The sequence below is a fragment of the Taudactylus pleione genome, unplaced genomic scaffold, assembly GCF_031769625.1.
Source record: "Taudactylus pleione unplaced genomic scaffold, aTauple2 ptg000411l, whole genome shotgun sequence".
Taxonomy (NCBI): Eukaryota; Metazoa; Chordata; class Amphibia; order Anura; family Myobatrachidae; genus Taudactylus; species Taudactylus pleione.
Window position 1 is genome coordinate 818,499 of NW_028284813.1, and position 18,890 is coordinate 837,388.

Consider the following 18,890-nt stretch of genomic DNA (forward strand, 5'->3'; position numbering starts at 1 on the left):
TTCTGTGATACTGAGGAGATCTTTAAAACTTGCAGCTCACGTAAAATTGTGTTCTATACTTTTGCGGTCATGGGCAGGGAAAGTGGATTTTCAGGCAATCGGAAACCCTTCCTCCGTTGCCTATGTCAGCCAATAAGTGTCAGCCTGATGCTTATTGGCTATTGCTGTCACACTTGACAGCCAACGGAGACATGATAGCCGCGGCTTCAGCCAGTGGTGACTTAGGGCCAGCAGCCAATAAGAATCGGCCTGATGCAAAATTGAGGTAAACAGGCAAATGGTAGGTCCAATACGACCTGTGGCATGCATCATTAAGCTTAATCTGCGGCTTTATACCAATTATTTCGCGACAAAGAAACTAAAGCTAAATAGCTAGTACACTATTTGTGGACTAAGATGCAAACTTGAGGCGAAAGTGTGTAGTCTGCGCTAAACTGGGTACACATTAGACAACGTGTGTACTCAGCCGACTGTTGCAACGGATGACACATTGTGCTTTTCATATGCACCACACCATCTGGTGAACGACCGCACGATATGTCGTTCGCCAGCTGCATCCAAATGCATGGAGAAGTTCATCAAACTGACAGATTGAGCATGCATGCAGCTCAATCTGTCTATCCGATAAACGACCCCACGAGAGCGTGCAGGATCGTTCATAGAGGGAACACACTGGCCGCTGTGGACGATATGTTGGCTCGAGCTGCCGGATCGGACGACATCATCTAATATGTACCCAGTTTAAGATTGCAACATGCAAGTCCAATAGGAGTGACCTCCACCATGCATAGTTATGCTTTATCTGTGGCTATACCAATTCCTTTCTGACAAACTAATCCTAAGGTTATCATATAGATAAATAGTATAACTTGCTCGGGTCACCTCCGTCTCTGCGTCGCCATTCTGGCCCTCTCTGCTGTTTCCCACGCAATGTTGCGACACTGTATTAGTAAACCACCTCCTGTGTAGCACATTGTATATTGTGAGTGGCCCCTACTGCATGACCATCGGGTACTGAGCATCTGCTGCTTCTCCCTCTGCTGGACTTGGGAGACAGACGCAAAGTGCCGGACCTAATTTTCGTGGACCAGATTTTGCCCACCCCTGTTATAGCCAGCGATGTATCCCACTGTAGGACTTATGCATGAACTATTTCAAAGCATTTGATCTTTAGCTTTTATTTTGTGGTACTTGTTCTGCAATTACATTACCCTTTTGAAATGTCCACTTAGGCCAGGGTTGGGGAACCTCCTGCCCGGGGGCCGTATAAGTCCCTCGGAATCATTTGGTCTGGCCCTCTGAGCTTTTTTCTGCTAACCTCATCTGGCTAACAGGGTGCCAAGAACGGCACACTGTAGCCAGAATCTATGCAACAGTGCCGCCTGGAGCATCCTTAGGACACTTCAGATGCTCACATTGCTGCCCTAACAGCTCCCTGGAGCATCCAGGGATGCTCTGGGCATTGCCATAATCACCGACGATGGTGGCCTGCCCCCGTGTGACCTTATTCGGAGGGGGCGTGGCCTGCACCAGGCCCGCTAATAATTTTATATATATATAAAATGGCCCTTGGCAGAAAGAAGGTTCCCCACCCCTGACTTAGGCAATGATATTGCCTAAGTGGGCATTGGAAGGAAAGTTACTGGGATATTAGATTTGGTCTTTGTTTCTTGTAGACAGTAGATGCCTGTTCATAAACTTTCTACTGTGACCTACCCTGACAAGTGCACTCATCAGTCATCTCTTCATACAGTACAGTCAAATAGTAGCTTAACGATACATGTTTCTTGTGTGCTTGTTTTGTTAAGGATTTCTGTTTGATTTAATATTTGTTTTTCCTAGAGTTGGGACTTGAACTGCCATCTACAAAGGTGACCTCTGTTATTACCTCTCAATTGTGGAAACCTGTATTCAGGCATCAAATGTGCACAGAAAACATCGTCCTAACAAGGCCAACCCATCAAGACCAGGCATCTACTGAGGTATACCAAGTATGTTTTACTTTCATGTTATATGTTACTGTGCACATGTTTTCTGTATACCTGACCCAAGTTATGTGCTTTCCTTTTATTTAGGACCACATTCAAAAATTGTTCCAAAAATATTTCCTATAACGAACCCATTAAAATGTGATAATGCCTGCATATTACTAAGTGATATGCTTGATGTGTTTCTAAATAAATCCAGAAAGCAGCATGTCCCAGTTGCTTGCAGAAAGTGAACATCTTTAAAAAAGCCATTTAAGCAACTTGGTTCTCTGCCTTCAATTACTTTGTAGCTAAGATAGAAAGTCCGACTGATGGACAGAATAGTTTTGTAGCTCATAAGGGGCCTATACATTTGCCGACTTTCTTCACGATGCGACCCAAACCAGGAGGTTTTCGTCGGAACGTGAAGATAGTCTGCAAGTGGATAGCCGGTGCGTGCATGCTGGGTCCTTGCCATCCCCGACTATCTATCGAACATGCCTGCCAACGGTCGTCAGGTTCGGCATGTTAATAGATAGGGAGGTTGGGCTCCTGCACTGAAGACGTCCAGTGAACGTCTTTCAGTGCGGTGCCTTCACCTCAGCGACATGAAAGTCTGAACGCTGGACGTTCAGACATTCATGTCGTTAAATGGATAGGCCCCTATAGACTGACTGCTATGAGACAAGGGGGTCAATCCAACTGTTTGCGAAGGGTACAAGTTGCCGTTACCACAGCATTAAACTGCCAGCAACTGCACCAGATCTCGCAGCCCACTCCAAACCCTAATTCGATCAATTTTGCAGGGAGCATTATGCGAGCACTTTTGTGCGAGTTCGGGCTGCCGTCAAGTGTGGCTGTTGTCACGATGACTGCAAAATCATAGCAAACAATTGGATTGACTCCAAGGAGTTTTATGTGTGTTATGGAGAGTGACGAGAAACTTTTCTCTCCCTAAATAAACTGAAATGGAAGCTCAGGGTAAAATCATGCATTTTCTATCCATGATTCATATATGAAATTTACCTTTTTGGGTTTAATTGTCCTTGGGCCTGATTCAGACCCACTCGCGAGCGGCTGTCCGCTCGCAAGTGGGTCGATGTTCTGGACTGAGCATGCGCACGACGGAGGGAGCTCCGTCGTGCGCATGCGCCAGACGCGACGAGCGAAGGAAAGTCCTTCGCTCGTTGTGTCTGATCAAAGGGGGCGTGCTGTCGATGTTGATTGACAGCACGCCCCCTTTGGTAGGCGTGCCGGGGGCGTGCCTCCCTGACGGGGGCGTTCCCACGGGAACGCCTCCCGTCAGAAGCCAGCCCACTGACATCACTAGTGATGTCAGTGGGAGTGATTTTGGCTCTGATAGAGCCAAAATCACTCCGGAGCTTGCGGTTGAAAACCTCAACCGCAGGCTCCGGCTCGCAGTTTCGATGGTCGCGATGGTCAAGACCATCGCGGCCATCAAACTGCACGCTCGTATAGCCTGTGGGTGGTGACCCACAGCTATACGAGCGTCCAGGAGGACGCTCCATTTTCATGGAGGCCGGCCCTCATTGAGCGTGCGCTCTGCTCAGAGCGTACGGCTCTGAATGAGGGCCCTTGTCTTCTCTAAAATTAGTTTAATAAAAGCAAGTGGTAAGCACAAAGCAATCTCTCTTGTTACTGGAATTTGTACACTGCATTCTGTAATATTTCTACTAAATGTACTGTGGTTATAGTTTGTATGTTAGGCATATTGTTGGGAACAAACACGTGTAGTGAATACAACGCTGTACACAGATTTTTAAACAATGTATGCATCTCACATATTGCTTTTTCTAATAGTGACTTGTATTTTTCTTCATATGTTGAAATAAATTTGAATCTACAAGGAAAAGATTTATACTTTATTTGTAAGTTCTTTTTCTTCTTTCTCCACTAGAGGGCACAGGGATGACACTGGGCATACCCTGGAGAGGAGAGTCTGGTACCAAATAGTTCAATAAAATTACCCACAAGCCCAGACTCCCTCTCCTCTATACCTCACCCCCCAGCCACTGGAACTTTGAGTTTGGTGCCAGCAGGAACTTGGCACCATTTTTTTAGGGGGGCAGTTATTTTATTTACAATTTTTTTTTTTTTTTTTTTTAACATTGAGTGGGCAGTCTCTAAGGCGTCCTATAGGATGCTCCCACTGCCGCGCCAGCGCTGGTGGCCACAGCACTGGCAACTGGGTCAGTGACTTTGGCCGCGGACTCCAGACCATCAGGAGCTGTAGCCAGCGCTCAGTGGGATTCAGGTAAAATGGCTCCCTTGGGCAGACCTCAGGTGGTACTGGCAATGGGTGTTCCCATGTCTACCACACTTCCCACTAGACCACCAGGGTAGTTTTGTGGAGCAGGCTATCTGCTTATTAGCAGCAGCAGTCATTTTCCCTGGGGTCCAACCAGATGGGAAGGTAGGCGCTCCTGTTAGCTCCTCCCCAACCCTGGAGTGCGCTTTTCCCTCCGCGCCTAGTAAGCCCCATGCAGGATCCTCCCCTCTCCTGACCTCTGAGCGGCCATTTTCTCTCATAGCCTGCCTCAGCGTCGGAGAAAGAAGCTGGGCACCGATCTCCTCTCAACCTGCTCCCAGCAACTGCGCTATACATATTGTTCCTTCCTGCTAAATTGGCTGGTTTGTTGAGCACCATTTGTTCACATTTTTTGCATTAAGTGGTCTGTGTGCATTTTAGTTGTTGTACTTTTCTCTTTACCTGCTGTGGTTCCAGCTCCCAGTATATTTATTCTGATATATACTAGCACTGTTAAAGACCCTTTTTGCCTACACATATCCTCAATTGTTTATTTTGGTGTGTGGGGATTTCTGTGACTCTCAGGATGTCCAGAAATAAGACAACCACGGAGGTGGGTGCTACAGTGTTGCCCACATGTAAGAAGTTTGTTAATGTAATTTCTCCTCTGAATCCAGAGCAAGATGGCCTTTGTGACAGTTGCTTTATGGCCATGCAGCAGGCGGCATCGCCTGTTGGACCCAGTCAAGAACCGGCTTGGGCGTTCAGGTTAACGCAGGTAATGTCGTAATTTATAGACCGGATGGCAGTCCCAGGGCACCCTGCCCGCTGTGCCTCAACTTCCCATGGCGCTGCCTCCTTGGATGCAATCATTTGCTTAAACAGTCCAGGGGTTAGCTCAGATGTCTACATCTTTTTAGCAGATGCTAGATAAAAATTGGGCTCCCAGATGCACGCGAGAGCTCTACACCTTCATCTTGGGGAGGTTCACACTCAGAAGAGTCTTCAGATGCCTAAGCGTGTGCTTTCATTACCTTTGATGTTGAGACATTTTTGGTCCCAGAGAGGCTATGTCCCCAGTAGACGTAGAGGCTCTTAACAGAGCAGTATAATCCATTCGCCTTGTGGCGGACTTAGAGCAGCCTCCCAGATCCAAGGCACTGTATTTATTTAAGAGGCAGAAGAAGTCAGTTATGGTATTTCCATCTTTAGTACAATTAGAAGACCTACTGCTGGAGGCGTCGATTCACCCTAGTAGGCACTTTAAAGTTTCCAAGCACATTGCTACCTTTTACCCTCTCTCAGCAGCGGATAAGGCTAAGTGGGAGTCTCCTCTCCCTGTGGACGCCATATTACTAGTCTTATGAGGTTGTCTGTCCCTCACTATTCCTAACACTGCATCTCTTAAAGATCCTACAGCTAATAAGCTGGAAAATTTTCTAAAGTCCATTTATGTTAATGCTGGTACTTTGGCTCGTCCAGCCCCTGCTGTTGGCCGTTTTAGAGGATAGGGCTCACATCAGGCACTCACAGGGGAGACCTGGTGTCTTTGGTCTGATATGTTAGAGAGGCAGCTTCTTATCTCTCCGAAGTGGCCATAGATTCAGGAATTTTGACTTCTAAGGTTTCTGCTTCTGCAATTGCAGCCAGGAGAGAGCTCTGGTTGCGCACCTGGAAGGCCAACACAGAATCCAAGAAGGCTTTAGAAGCATTTCCCTATTCAGGAGACGTTCTGTTCAGTCCAGAATTGGACAAGATAGTGGCTACTCTGGCAGGGTCTAAGTCCACTTTCTTGCAGTCATTTGCCACGTCCAGACCTAGGACTTCAGTCTCTTGTTCCTTTCGTTTGCAGGGCAAAGCCAGAGGTCTGCCATTTCCCAGAAGCCAGGGTTTGGTCCCCAAAAGCTCCAAACCCAGTAGTAAGCATCCCTTTTTCACTAGACGTCTGGTTGCTAAGCCAGTGGACATGCCTGTCGCATGATGGACGGGTCTCCTCCCGGGTGACCTCGGGATGGGAGGCCGGCTTCTTTGTTTTTTGGCAGTATGGATTTAGAACACGACAGATGCTTTGTGTCTCAGAGCTACGCTCTCGCATTTCGGCAACGTCCGCCTTCCCAGTTCTTTTGCACCGGTCTTCCCACACAGCCAGGAAAAACAGAAGCTCTCGAGGAGTCTATTCGCTCTCTCATGGCCTCAGGGGTCCTTATCCCTGTTCTTCTGTATCAGAGAGGGTTAGGCTTGTACACCATTCTGTTTCTGGTACAGGAGACTGATGACTCATTTCGACCCATTCTCAATTTAAAACACCTAAACAAGTTCCTCCGGATTTCCAAATTCTGCATGTAGTCCTACGGTCCATCATTCTAGCCTTGGAGTCGGGCGACTTTTTATTTTTTAAATACGTTTTATTTGCCGGATCACATTGAATGACACAGATCATAGAAAAACACATTTAAGCAAATAGTCATAAAGACAAAATCTGGTTCTCACAAAAAATTAAATTTGAAAATTGTTATCCATTTATAAATTTTTAAAGAGATAAAGATACTCAAAAAACCACGAAAAGGTGTAAAAAAGAGAGAGAAAAAAAGGGAGACATAGAAGAAAAGAAGGGGAGGTCCCCGGGGTGGGTCGCCAGACTAAAAAATAAATAAATAAATGACCGCACATACATGTGCGCACGCATTGTAAACTAACCTATATAAACAGAGATGGCTTTTACAAAGCAAAAGGGGAGGGGGCAGATTGAGAAGCTAGTAACGGGCTCCATATTTTATCAAAAGATTTAGCAGAATGGTTAATAATACTAGTCATATATTCCATACGATAAACATACCAGATGCGAGATAGAATAGATTGCATAGAGGGGGAATAGAGCTTCTTCCAATCTGAAGCTATCTGACATTTTGTTGCACTAACAATATGGCTCATCAGTTTATTTTGGTGCTTAGTTAGCATAGGAAGATCTAAAGGGAGAAGAATATATTTAAAATCATAATGGATAGGTATATTGAATAAACTGTGTATCAGACCAATAACTTCCTTCCAAAGATTTACTATCTTAGGGCAAGTCCACCAGATATGCAGAAAGGTACCTTCAGCTGTAAAACCTCTCCAGCACCTATCTGATGTACCAGGATACATTTTACTCAATCTAGAGGGAACATAATACCACTTATATAATAGCTTGTACGTATTCTGTTTGATCCTAACAAATTGAGCTGGAAGCAGCATTATTCCATACCTCTGCCCATTCCTCATCATCTAGAGAGGTACCCAAATCTGCTTCCCAAGCCTTTTCATAAGAGTCACGTTGCGGAGACAACCCCTCATGAAGCACTGTATAGAGAGAAGAAATTAAACCTCTGGTTGAGGAGCGTCTCAAACATAAAGCCTCAAAATTAGAAAGGGGTCTATTGGCTGAAAGGTGTTTCACCTTAGAGTGGAAATGCCTAAGCTGCAAAAATTGGAAAAAGCATTAGGGGGAAGTGCTGTAACCTCTTGAATCTGGGAAAATTGGGGAAAACTCAAATCTTTAGTTATATCGTTTAAATAGAGAATATTTCTCTTTTGTCCATGTAGAAAACGATATCTTATCTTTGCCTGTAGGGAAATCAGGATTATGAAAGATCAGAATAACGGGAGAAGGACTGGGAGCCAATCCAAATTTTCTATTCGCATAATCCCATATTGATAGCAAGCGGGAAACAATCAGGTGTGAGACTACATTTTTAGGCCGATGTGATCTTGGAAGCCAAAGGAGAGAAGAAACCGTAGCTAGACCCAACTCAGCAGCCTCAATAGCAACCCACCTTCCTAGCATCAGGGTTACACCATTGCACACAATGAGCTAGTTGTGCAGCTAGATAATATCTTTTAAAGTCAGGGATACCGAACACTCCATTATGCGTAGGACGTTACAATAGTTTCAATCGTACCCGAGGGTGTTTATTAACCCATTTAAATCGTGTAGTATGAAACTGTAAGAATTTATAAACATAGGGAAGAATAAAAATCGGGAGAGTTTGAAAAAGGTATAGTATCCGAGGGAGCACGTTCATTTTAACAGAATTTACTCTGCCTATCCAAGATATAAGGTAACCAGACCAAGAATTCAGATCTGACTTTATTTGGTCTAAGATTCAGGGAAAATTTGCCTGAAATAACTGGTGGTGGCGATGTGTTAAAAACATGCCAAGATATTTGCTTTTTGTTTGTGCCAATTAAATGGGAAAGATGTCTCCAAAAGCAGTTTCGTTGGTCCAGGAATATAAAAGTCTAGTACCTCCGTTTTACTTGTATTAATTTTGTAGCCCGAATAACCGGAATAACAATCGATCTCAGTGAGAAGAGGCTGCAGGGTTTCCAAGGGATACAATAACGTCATCCACATATAACGCAATTTTATGCTCAGAGGAACCGACTTTTACACCGACAATGTCAGGGTTGTGGCGAATCCTTGCTGCCAGGGGTTCTATTACTAGAGCAAAGATCATGGGAGAGAGTGGGCAGCCTTGCCAGGTACCATTGACAATTCCAAATGGGAAAGAAGTAATACGATTAACAGAGACCGTGGCAGTAGGAGACTGGTATAGGGCTAAAATACCCTCCAAGTATTTTCCTGAGAACCCCATCTTCTGAAGTACCCCATAAACAAAGGCCCAGGAAATACGGTAAAATGCCTTTTCAGCATGTAGTACCATAATTATTGAGGGTGATTTTTGAGTGTGGATAGAATGAATCCAGTCAATAACACGCCTAGTATTGTCATATGCCTGACGTCCTGGTATAAAACCTACCTGGTTTGGGTGGATTAGGTGGGTAAGAAGGGGGGCTTTTTGCGTATATTTTAATGTCTACGCTAAGCAGTGAAATTGGTCTGTAATTAGAACATTGGGTAGGGTCTCTGTCAGGCTTTGGAATGATCACGGTATCCGCTAATGTGGAAGCCGGTGCAAACTATGATCCATCAGAAATATTATTAAAAAGAGAGGTAAGATGCGGGGCGAGCTCCGTCACAAAATATTTATAATACTGAGCTGTGAAACAGTCAGGACCTGGGGCAGCTGAGGACCGCAGAGATTTTATAGCAACTGTCGTCTCCTCTAATGACATTTCCTTATTAAGCTCAAAGAGTTGGGATTCTGACACACACGGTAATGGAATATTGGACAGATATAAACGTACTCCCTCAGAACCAGCGGAAGAGGAAAGGGAAGGCTCTGGTAAATTATAGAGAGCGCTATAAAAATCCCTAAACTCCTCTACCATCACCCTCACCGCAGGATCATATGTAAGGGCGGCCTAAATTACAGGAATCCAGTCTATCTCTAGTATTCAAGGCCTGCTTGCGTCTCAACTTGTTGGCTAAAAGAGTATCAAATTTATCAGCCTTGTCATAAAACCGCTGGTGTAGCGGCTGCTCGATGAGACAAGAGTATTCAGTTGCCCTCTCAGGCATTCTATCTGGGAGAGGAGAGAAGCCTTGGGAGACTGTTTATTTTGAGCTAAAAGAGTAGAAATTTGAGATTCCAAAGACAGGACTTCTTGGGCTGCTTTTTTGCGGACTGCAGAAGCCTTTGCAATTAAATGGTCTCGATTCGTAGCCTTACGGGCCTCCCAGATGATTCCAGGAGAGATATCAGGGGATATGTTTCTTTCGACAAAGCATTTTTGGTTTCCAGAACCGTAGAGGGATGTAATAAAAGGGAATCATCTAAACGCCATTTAAGAGTCCCCCGTGGAGCTCTATATACATCTAACAAAATATAAACCCCCGCATGGTCAGTCCATGTGAATGAAGTAATTCAGTTAATGACGTGAGTGATTAAGAAGTGTGAATCATGTCAATACGGGAGTAGTGTTGGTGTGGTGCAGAGAAATGGGTATAGTCTCTAGCAGAAGAGTGGCAAAGGCGTCAAGAGTCACATAAATTGAGCTGTTTGAGGAAAGACGTAAGATAGAGAGGCACTAGATGGTGTCGCCTCTTTCTTCGTTTTAGGGGAACCAGACCTATCCAAAAAAGGGTCGAGGACAGTATTGAAGTCCCCTCCTAGAATTATATGACCCTGTGTAACTCTACCTAAATGTTGACACAAAGATTGAATATTTTTTGATTGGTCCTGGTTAGGGGCATATATAGAAACCAGGGTGAGAACTTCTGTACGGAGGGTGCCAATCACTATTACATAACGTCCCTCTGCATCAACTATCGTTTAATTGTGCACAAATGGGATATTACGGTGGGTCAGGATAGCAACCTCTCGTTTCTTACAATCTGCAGATGCAAAGAAATTCTGGGCAAATTGCTTACCTTGAAGCTGATAATGGGAACCACTGAAATGAGTCTCTTGCAGGAAAACTATATCGCCCTTTTCTCTCCTACGTGCGCCCAAGGCCACAGTACGTTTTCTAGGCGAGTTAAGTCCATTAACATTGATAGATAATAATTTTAGGGCTGTGGTAGAGTGTAAACGAAGTAACCTTGTGGCAAAATGTACATCAGCCAGAAAACTACAGATAGGCCATCAGCGGCCCACCCCAGGGAAAAAGAGAAGAGAACAAAAAATTAAATAAAATAAAAAATATAGAATAAATAGAGCATTGACGAAAAAAAAGTAACAGAAGAAATAGAGAGGAAAAAAATGCCCAAAAGGGCAAAAACCCTGCAAATGAGGATTCTTGATTAGGACCGCTACAAATACAAATAAACAAACATCAATAGCAGTTGAGCTAGGGTGCATGGGGGCAGTGGTATGAAAACACATGACCAGGAAAGCCCGGTCCCCAACTAGTCGGATTAATCAGATTATATCAAAAAACATTCCCGTAATAATGGGAATCAAAATGTGTCACCTATAGAAACGGTATAAATAACCTATAAGGGAGATGTGAAGGGAAGGAGAGGAGGTATGGGGGGGGGGGAGGGAAGAAAAAAGGGGGGGTAGAAGGGGAGGGTGAAGTTCTCCTGTCTAGAACATACAGTAAAGATAAATGTCTAGAATTGATACCTATATGTATATAAACTACTTTACCTAGCAGAAATATATCCTAGAACAATTAACACATTGTCAGGCAAAATACAAAACAGTTTTGCAATAAAAAGTTAACAGTTAGTAAAGGATATAGTGGAACAAGGGCCTGATTCAGATTTGGGAATAGAGGGCCTGATTTAGACCCGCTCACGAGCGCTGAGCGCTCGCAAGCGGGTTGATGTTGCCCAAGTGCGCATGCGCACGACTGAGGCGGCTCCGTCGTGTGCATGCGCGAGACCCGAATAACGACGACCAAGCCGTCGTCATGGGTCTCGCACCAAGGGGGACGTGCTGTCGATGGTGATTGACAGCACGCCCCCTTTGGTGGGCGTGCTGGGGGCGTGGCTGCCCAGATGGAGGCGTTCCCATGGGAACGCCTACCGTCTGGGACCGGCCCCACTGACATCACTAGTGATGTTAGAGGGAGTGCTTTTGGCTCTTAACGCTACTGGATCAGAACCTCTATACACACCTTCCTATACCTTCTAATATCCTGACTATACCTTCTAATATCCTGTCTATACCTTCTAATGATGACGCTAATTTGCGTACGCAGTTATACAGTAAATGAAGACTTAAGACCTGGAATCTGTGGTTCCAAAGCACAATTATTATTCAAGTAAAAGTACAGTCAGTTACACGCTATTGATCCAGACACAATTCGGTGCAAAGGAATTATACAGACCCAAGTACAGTAGACATACGCAGCGCTTCCGGACCAGATGTTAGGCATCAGCAAGAAACCCCTCGTCTATCAGCATTCAGCATGAAGACTAAGACCCAGTGTTGAAGCACACATATTTATACCCCCCAGGGATAGACGAAACAATAGAGAAATTTGTTGCTGATGCCATTGGTTCCCAAGGGGGATACATCTGTTACAGAGCATTTAACAGGCTGATTCAAATAGAGACAACCCAGCCTCCAACAACTGAGGGTCCCTAGATTCCTGCCGCATGCATCATCCTAACAGTTGTTCATATAATGTACATTTTGTTGCTTGAAGTCTCTGCGGTCCATAAGTTGAGAATGCATGATGCGATCTCCCCACCGATAATACCGGAATACTGTGGAAAGAGTACGCATCAGTACGAAACCAAACACTGCTTACTTGGCATATATAAAACCTTAGTTACCAAATAATCTTTATTTCACAGCATTTATACTAAATGAACAAACTTAAATCTTATACCTTAAAGCTTATGGAACCTTGTATGTGAATATGTAATGTGTGAGTATACGGGGTTTGGTATAAAGACGCTAGTTAACTGGGGACAGATGCATGCGCATTTAGCTACTAAACGGTGTTTTCATATAGGATCTTATGCATTCTCTAATATGCGACTAGTTAACAGCGCAATTGTGCGTATTACTGTGTATATGAGAAATGATGAAAGATGCAATCGCATGGTGCTAATAGTAATCTCGCCATATGTACTTAATTGTGAGTTTATCTAAAATGGCACTTGGGCAGCCATTCACAAAATGGTGTCTTGCGATTTCATTTCCAAGATGGCGTCTTGCGGCCAGTCGCAAGATGGCGTCGCCGTGATTCAATTTTAAACTGATCTTGTCTCAGCCAATTATCCAGCTTCGAGCCAAAAGCACTCCAGGGCTTGCGGCAGCAAGACCCTACCGCAGGGTCTCGTCGCAAGCCCGATGGTCGCGATGGTCTTGACCATCGTGACCATCATTTTGGGCGCTTGCTATAGCTGTGGGTGGTCACCCACAGCTATGCGAGCGGCCAGGAGGCCGCTCCAAAAAGGAGGAGGGACGGCCCTTATTCAGAGCGAGCGCTCTGTCAGAGCGTCCGGATCTGAATCAGGGCCAGAGTGAGATATATCTCTCAACTGTGAACCTGAACAAACCATGTTGCAATGCAAGGGGTGTAAATACATACATTTTTTTTTACATGTGGGGTAAATACTGGCTGATTTTGCATGTAGCCCACAAATACTGCACAGCTTTATTATTACTCTACAATTTAGATGTCAGTTTGGAAACACTCCTCCTAAATCTAAATCTCTCTGCACATTTTAAATCTGCCCCACCTGCAGTGCAGCATGGTTTCACCAAGATGATCAGCTGAGAGAGAGAGATATCACTCTATTCCCAAGTCTGAATCAGGCCCCAAGTCCTTCGTTGTGAGAAAGTAAATAGATTGCTGGACCCATGTTCAGAAGCAGTGAAGTAGGGCCTTATAGGACAGGGACACCTCATGGAGGGTCAGAGTCTTTATCCTGACGGTGGGTCACCCGTGTCCATTCTGGGAGCGGAGGTCTGGCCTTTTGGGGTTTTGGTGAGCCGCTACGAGGAGAAGAGGCGGGTTCTGGTAGGAGGTCCAATTTGTCTAATAAGTCCTGCCCTTGAATCAAGGTTTTCACTGGGTGTGTTGTATTGTTGGTAAAAATTTGCAATAGGAACCCCCATTTGTAACGCATATGATGTTGTCGAAGGACTTGCGTGATTGGTTGCAAATCCCTATGCTTCTATATTGTGGAGGGAGCCAAGTTCTGAAAAATTTGCAAGTGCATGTCTTGAAAGGAGATGAATGGAGTATCAACAATTTTCTCTTTCGATATATAATAGTGCAAATGGATTATAATATCCTGGGGAAGTTGAGGTGATGATGGCTTGGCTTTGAGGCCTCTATGTGCTCTATCCAGAAGGCAGTCCTCATCAGAGAATTCAAGAACAACATGTTTAAAGAAATCTTTAAGGAAAGTGAGTAATGTCGAGCTGAGTACTGATTCGGGCACATTCCGATTTCAAAGATTATTACGTGTAGAATGATTTTCTTGATCCTCCTGTTTTTCCTTAAGAGATTCAATTTCATCGTGTAGACGTGCAAGCTCTTTATCTAAACGTCCCTGAGACCGGCAAAGATTGTCTGTTTTTGTTTCCAGAGCATCAGTTCTAGTACCCAGGAGGCAATCTCTGACTTAAAATCCGAAACCGCTTTCGAGAGTTCTTGATGAAAAGCAGACTGTACTCCTCCCAGGAGGCTAGTCATGACTGCCTGAATCTGTGGATCTATGCTCATATCCGAGGCATGGGGTGATGACGGAGATGCGGGTTGGGATATAGATGCAACCAAAGCTTTTGATTTAGATCCAAAAAAATTATCAGTCAGCTTGATTTTCTTTGGTTTTTGTGACATTATTGGAATGACCAGGAAGGTTATAGATCAATCGGACCAATATATAGTGAAAGAGGGGTAATTATATCAAATATAGGCAACACAATAGAAAGGCTGGGGACCAGAAGAGTGTGATACAATTATTGAAGCATCTTGACTATCGGAGCAACACAGAAGAAAGTATAGGTGCAGGAGATTGTGAATGAGATCACTAGATGGGGCTCCGGATCCACTTTAATGTACAGTATGATATTAATCTGCAGCTCTGAAATAGCCTTATATCCTCAGCTTTGGAAGTGATGCAGTGCAGAGCGTCAGAACTGTGCCTGTCTGCTTTCTCCTGACTACACACACCCGGGCAGCTGTCAGGTGAGACAGCGGTAGTGCGCGGCAGGGCAGGGAAACTAGATAGAGGGGAAGTCCCAGCAAGTGCCTTGGGGGGAGCGAGCTTCTCTTACCCCCACTGTCTGTGTTCCCGGACGGCGCCATCAGTCAGCGCAATCCACATCTCCTCTCCTTCTCTGGAGACAGCACAGCAAATGTCTACGGGTGAAGCGAGGAAGGGCAAAGGATGGATCAGCGTCACAGCAGATGGGTGATCGCCGATCTCACCGCCGGACGTTACCTCCGTCAGGTGTCTGAAGGTGCAGGGGTCCTCCATGCAGCAACAGCTGCAATCAAGATGGCCGCCTCCCACTGAAAGGCCTGAGCCTCCTGCTCAGCACTCCGCAGTCAAAGGCGGTGTGTAGGACGACGCCGGGCAGATTGCCCGGCAGCAGGGATCCGGATAATGCAGCAGCCGCTGACGGGGTTCGCCACAGGATCACAGGCGCAGCTCACCAGCGGCTACAGGCAGTGCTGCGGAGAAGTGAGGAGAACGCACCACCAACCTCCGAGAGCGCCTGAGAGCAGAGTGGCAGGGAGACCAGCTACTCCACCCGTCCAGGTATGTTTACCGGTGTGAGTGGTAAGGCACAGTCGACGGGTCAGCAGGGAGAGGGGGCCCAGAACAGGGAAATGGCGGCTGGGAGTGCCCGAGAGAGGCCCCGGTATGCAGCAGGTTTTCTGCGGGGTCAGCTACACACCTGGAGCTCGGCTGTTCGCTTGACAGGGCACCTGGGAACTCAGCAAATCGGTGGGCACTGAATCAGGAGTCAGGTGACTTTTATGGCATTGTTGGATATCCAGGATGCATGTTTGCATATCCCTATATGAACCAGTAACTAACACTTCCTCAGGTTTGCAGTACAAATCAGCCATTATCAGTTTCAAGTGTTACTCTTTGGTCTGTCCACGGCCCCTCGTGTTCATCAAGGTCATGGCCATAATGGCAGCACATCTTCGTTGCATGGGCATCAGAATCTTAAGCTAGACCAACTTTCATCCAACCATCCAACTTGTTGATTGGTTGGAATGAAAATCAGCAATTTGCTCCCAAATCCCAGAAAATGGACAAAAACTGTTGTTTGAACAAATTGTTTAGATCAAACATTTAACAAACTTGTCTGAATGACCATTTTCATCTGTTTTCTGGCATTTAGGAGCAAATTGCTGATCATCATTTACTCCCATACGTTTCCAGATTTTCATTCCAACCAATCAACTAGTTGGATGCAAGTCTAGTGTGTGGCCAGCTTTACCCTACTTGGACAACTTGCTTCTCCTGGCCCAGTCTCCGACCGTTCTCAGAGATCACATTTGTCTGACGGTAGAGCTTCTACAGTCACACAGATTAGTTTATCAGTTGGCGGAAAACCACATTAACTCCGTCCTAGGAGATGCTCCACTTGGGAGCCTTATTGGATGACAGAGCTCAAAGAGTCTTCCTCCCACCAATCTTGACCTTACAAGCCAGAATCCGCACCTTTCTAGGCCAGCGTCGGTTGTCCATACAGATTCTGGGGGTCTCTGGTCTCAATGTTCGGCATGGTGGCGTACGGTCAGTTCCACTTCTGACCTCTTCAAGGGGTCATTCTAAAAGGATTGATCAAGTCTCACCCGAACCTCAAGGCACAGACTCTTTCTTCCATGTGAGGTGCGTCTCTCCCTACCATGGTGACTCCAGCGCTCACATCTGGACAAGGGCTGTCCATTTTGGATCCAGGACTGGGTCCTACTCACCACCGATGCAAGCCTTCGGGGATGGGGAGCGGCAGTACCCTGTCATCTAACCTTTCAGGGTCGTTAAGTGCGTCAACATCCTGGGACTTTGTGCTGTATACAGGGCTCTGTGTCGGGCACAGCACCTACTTCAGGGACGTCTGGTAAAGGTAAAGTTGGACAATGTAAACGCAGTCACTTGCGTAAACCACCAGAGTGGCACTTGTAGTCAAGGAGCCATGCAGGAAGTTAGCCGAATTCTCATTTGGGTGGAGCATCCTCTTCCAGCACTGTCCGCAGTCTTCATCTCTGGAGTATTGGAAAGCGAACCTCCTAAGCTGTCAGGATGTTCATGCAGGCTAGTGGGCGTTGCATTCAGACGTCTTCTAATTAGTAGTCCGCCGTTGGGGCCTGCCGGAACTAGACATGATGGCGTCTTGTTACAACCATTGGCTACCGAGATTACTGCTCCCACACCAGGGATCCAGAAGCTCTCCTTGTAGATGCACTGGAATTTGCTTTGAACTCCGGTCTCAATGATTCCTTGGGCTCTCCGCAAGATCAAGCTGTTGGAGGGAGGCACGATGATCCTGGTGGCGCCGGATTGGCCTCGGCAGGTGTGGTACGCGGATGTGTTGGGCCTCTCCATAGACGCACCACTGCGTTTTCCTCAGCGGCCGGATCTTCTGTCTCAAGGTCCGTGTTTCCATCCGGATCTGGCCCGTTTCGCTTTGACGGGGTGGCTCTTGAGACATCCGTCCTAATAGCGAAGAGATTTTCCAGTAGTGTATTTGGATCATGCTGCACCCTAGGAAGCCTTCTTCAGTGCGTATCTATCATCTAATTTGGCGTACCTATTTTTCTTGAAATGCCACTAGGGGTTTTAACCTCAGGTCTTTCTGCCTTTCCGGTCCCCTTTCCTTTCTACAAACAGGTCTGGATTTGGGCCTCCTGCTCTCATCCTCGAAGGCCCAGGTTTCGGCCTCGTCCATTCTTTTTCATATAGCACTGCTCCCCGGATGTGCAAACCTTTTTTCCAGGGAGTTCTCCACGTTCAGCCACCATTTGTGGCTCCCTGGGACCTGTCCCTGGTTCTCAGAGCTCTCCAGACAGCTTCCTTTGAACCGTTACAGACGGTTGAGTTACTTTGGCTTACATGGAAAACAGTTTTTTTCTTTTAGCCATTGCGTCTGTCCGGATGGTGTCTGATTTGAGCGCCCTATCATGTTGCTCCCAGTTACTTGTTTTCCATTCAGACAGGGCTGTGTTGCTGACTCGTCTGGCTACCTTCCCAATGTGGTGTCATGCTTCTACAAAAATCAAGAAACTGTCGTACCTGCTTTCCAGGCTTTGGATTTTTCTCAGCCAGAAGCTTTCTTGGATGTTGTAAGGGCTTTTATTTAAGTATTTTTTGCCGATACTCTCCTCACCAGGCTATACCCAGTGTCAGCCCTGTGCCCCCTAATGGAGTTGAAGAAAGAGACTTAACAGGTAGGCATCACTACTGTAGAATGGTGATGTGTGCTAGTCTGCTTAAGAGCAATGATCGTTTATAAGCATGTGCACTAAGCAGTTCAAGATTTTTATTTTGAACAGAATAATTTATACATTGGTGAACTCAATTATATTACTGTTGTGCTAATGCAGTATGTTACATAGGAAAAAGGGTGATATACTGCACTGACAATATTTATAGTATGAGATTAATAGTTAAAAATTTTGCTAAGGCCTCAATAGAGATAATGAAGGGTATATGAAACAATATTGGTTATTATATTATTCAGATCACAATGAGGGTGCTACCACTGACAACAATTCATATTCAAGAAGCACAAAAAGAAACTCATGATAGTGCCTAATTCCAGATAATTTAATTATTACCAGTTATTTATATAGCGCACACACATTCTGCAGCGCTTTACAGAGAATATTTGCCCATTCACATCAGTCCCTGCCAACTTGGAATTTACCATCTATAATCCCCGTGGCTGCAGATGCAAGTGTACGGGTAGTCGGCTGACCGCCCGTACACACAGCACGATGCCCCAATATATCTGCAGATGCACTGGGCATCTGCTGTGCAGCACAGCCGACACGATTATGTCTGAGAACGACATCGTTCAGACATATCGCTGGTACACACTGGCCGACAGCACTATCAATTGATCGGCCAATATATCTGCCAGTGTGTGCCCAGCATTACACACTAGGGTTAATTTTGTTGGGAGCCAAATAACCTACCAGTATATTTTTGGAGTGTGGGAGGAAAACGGAGCACCCGGAGGAAACTCTCACAAGCGTAGGGAGAATATATAAACTCCACACAGTTAGGACTGTAGTGGGAATCGAACCCACGACCTCAGTCCTATGAGGCAGTAATG

The 18,890-nt window shown here is 45.6% G+C and overlaps 1 protein-coding gene across 2 annotated transcripts in view; it reads left to right on the plus strand.

The window, feature by feature from the left end:
- ZZEF1 (zinc finger ZZ-type and EF-hand domain containing 1) overlaps positions 1-18,890 on the plus strand; it is a 239,492-nt gene that overhangs the window by 105,310 nt on the left and 115,292 nt on the right. For both annotated transcript variants that reach the window (XM_088447033.1, XM_088447034.1), the window contains exon 25: positions 1,843-1,982. In XM_088447033.1, the coding sequence (XP_088303159.1) occupies positions 1,843-1,982 (140 nt within the window). The remainder of the gene's footprint in view (positions 1-1,842; positions 1,983-18,890) is intronic.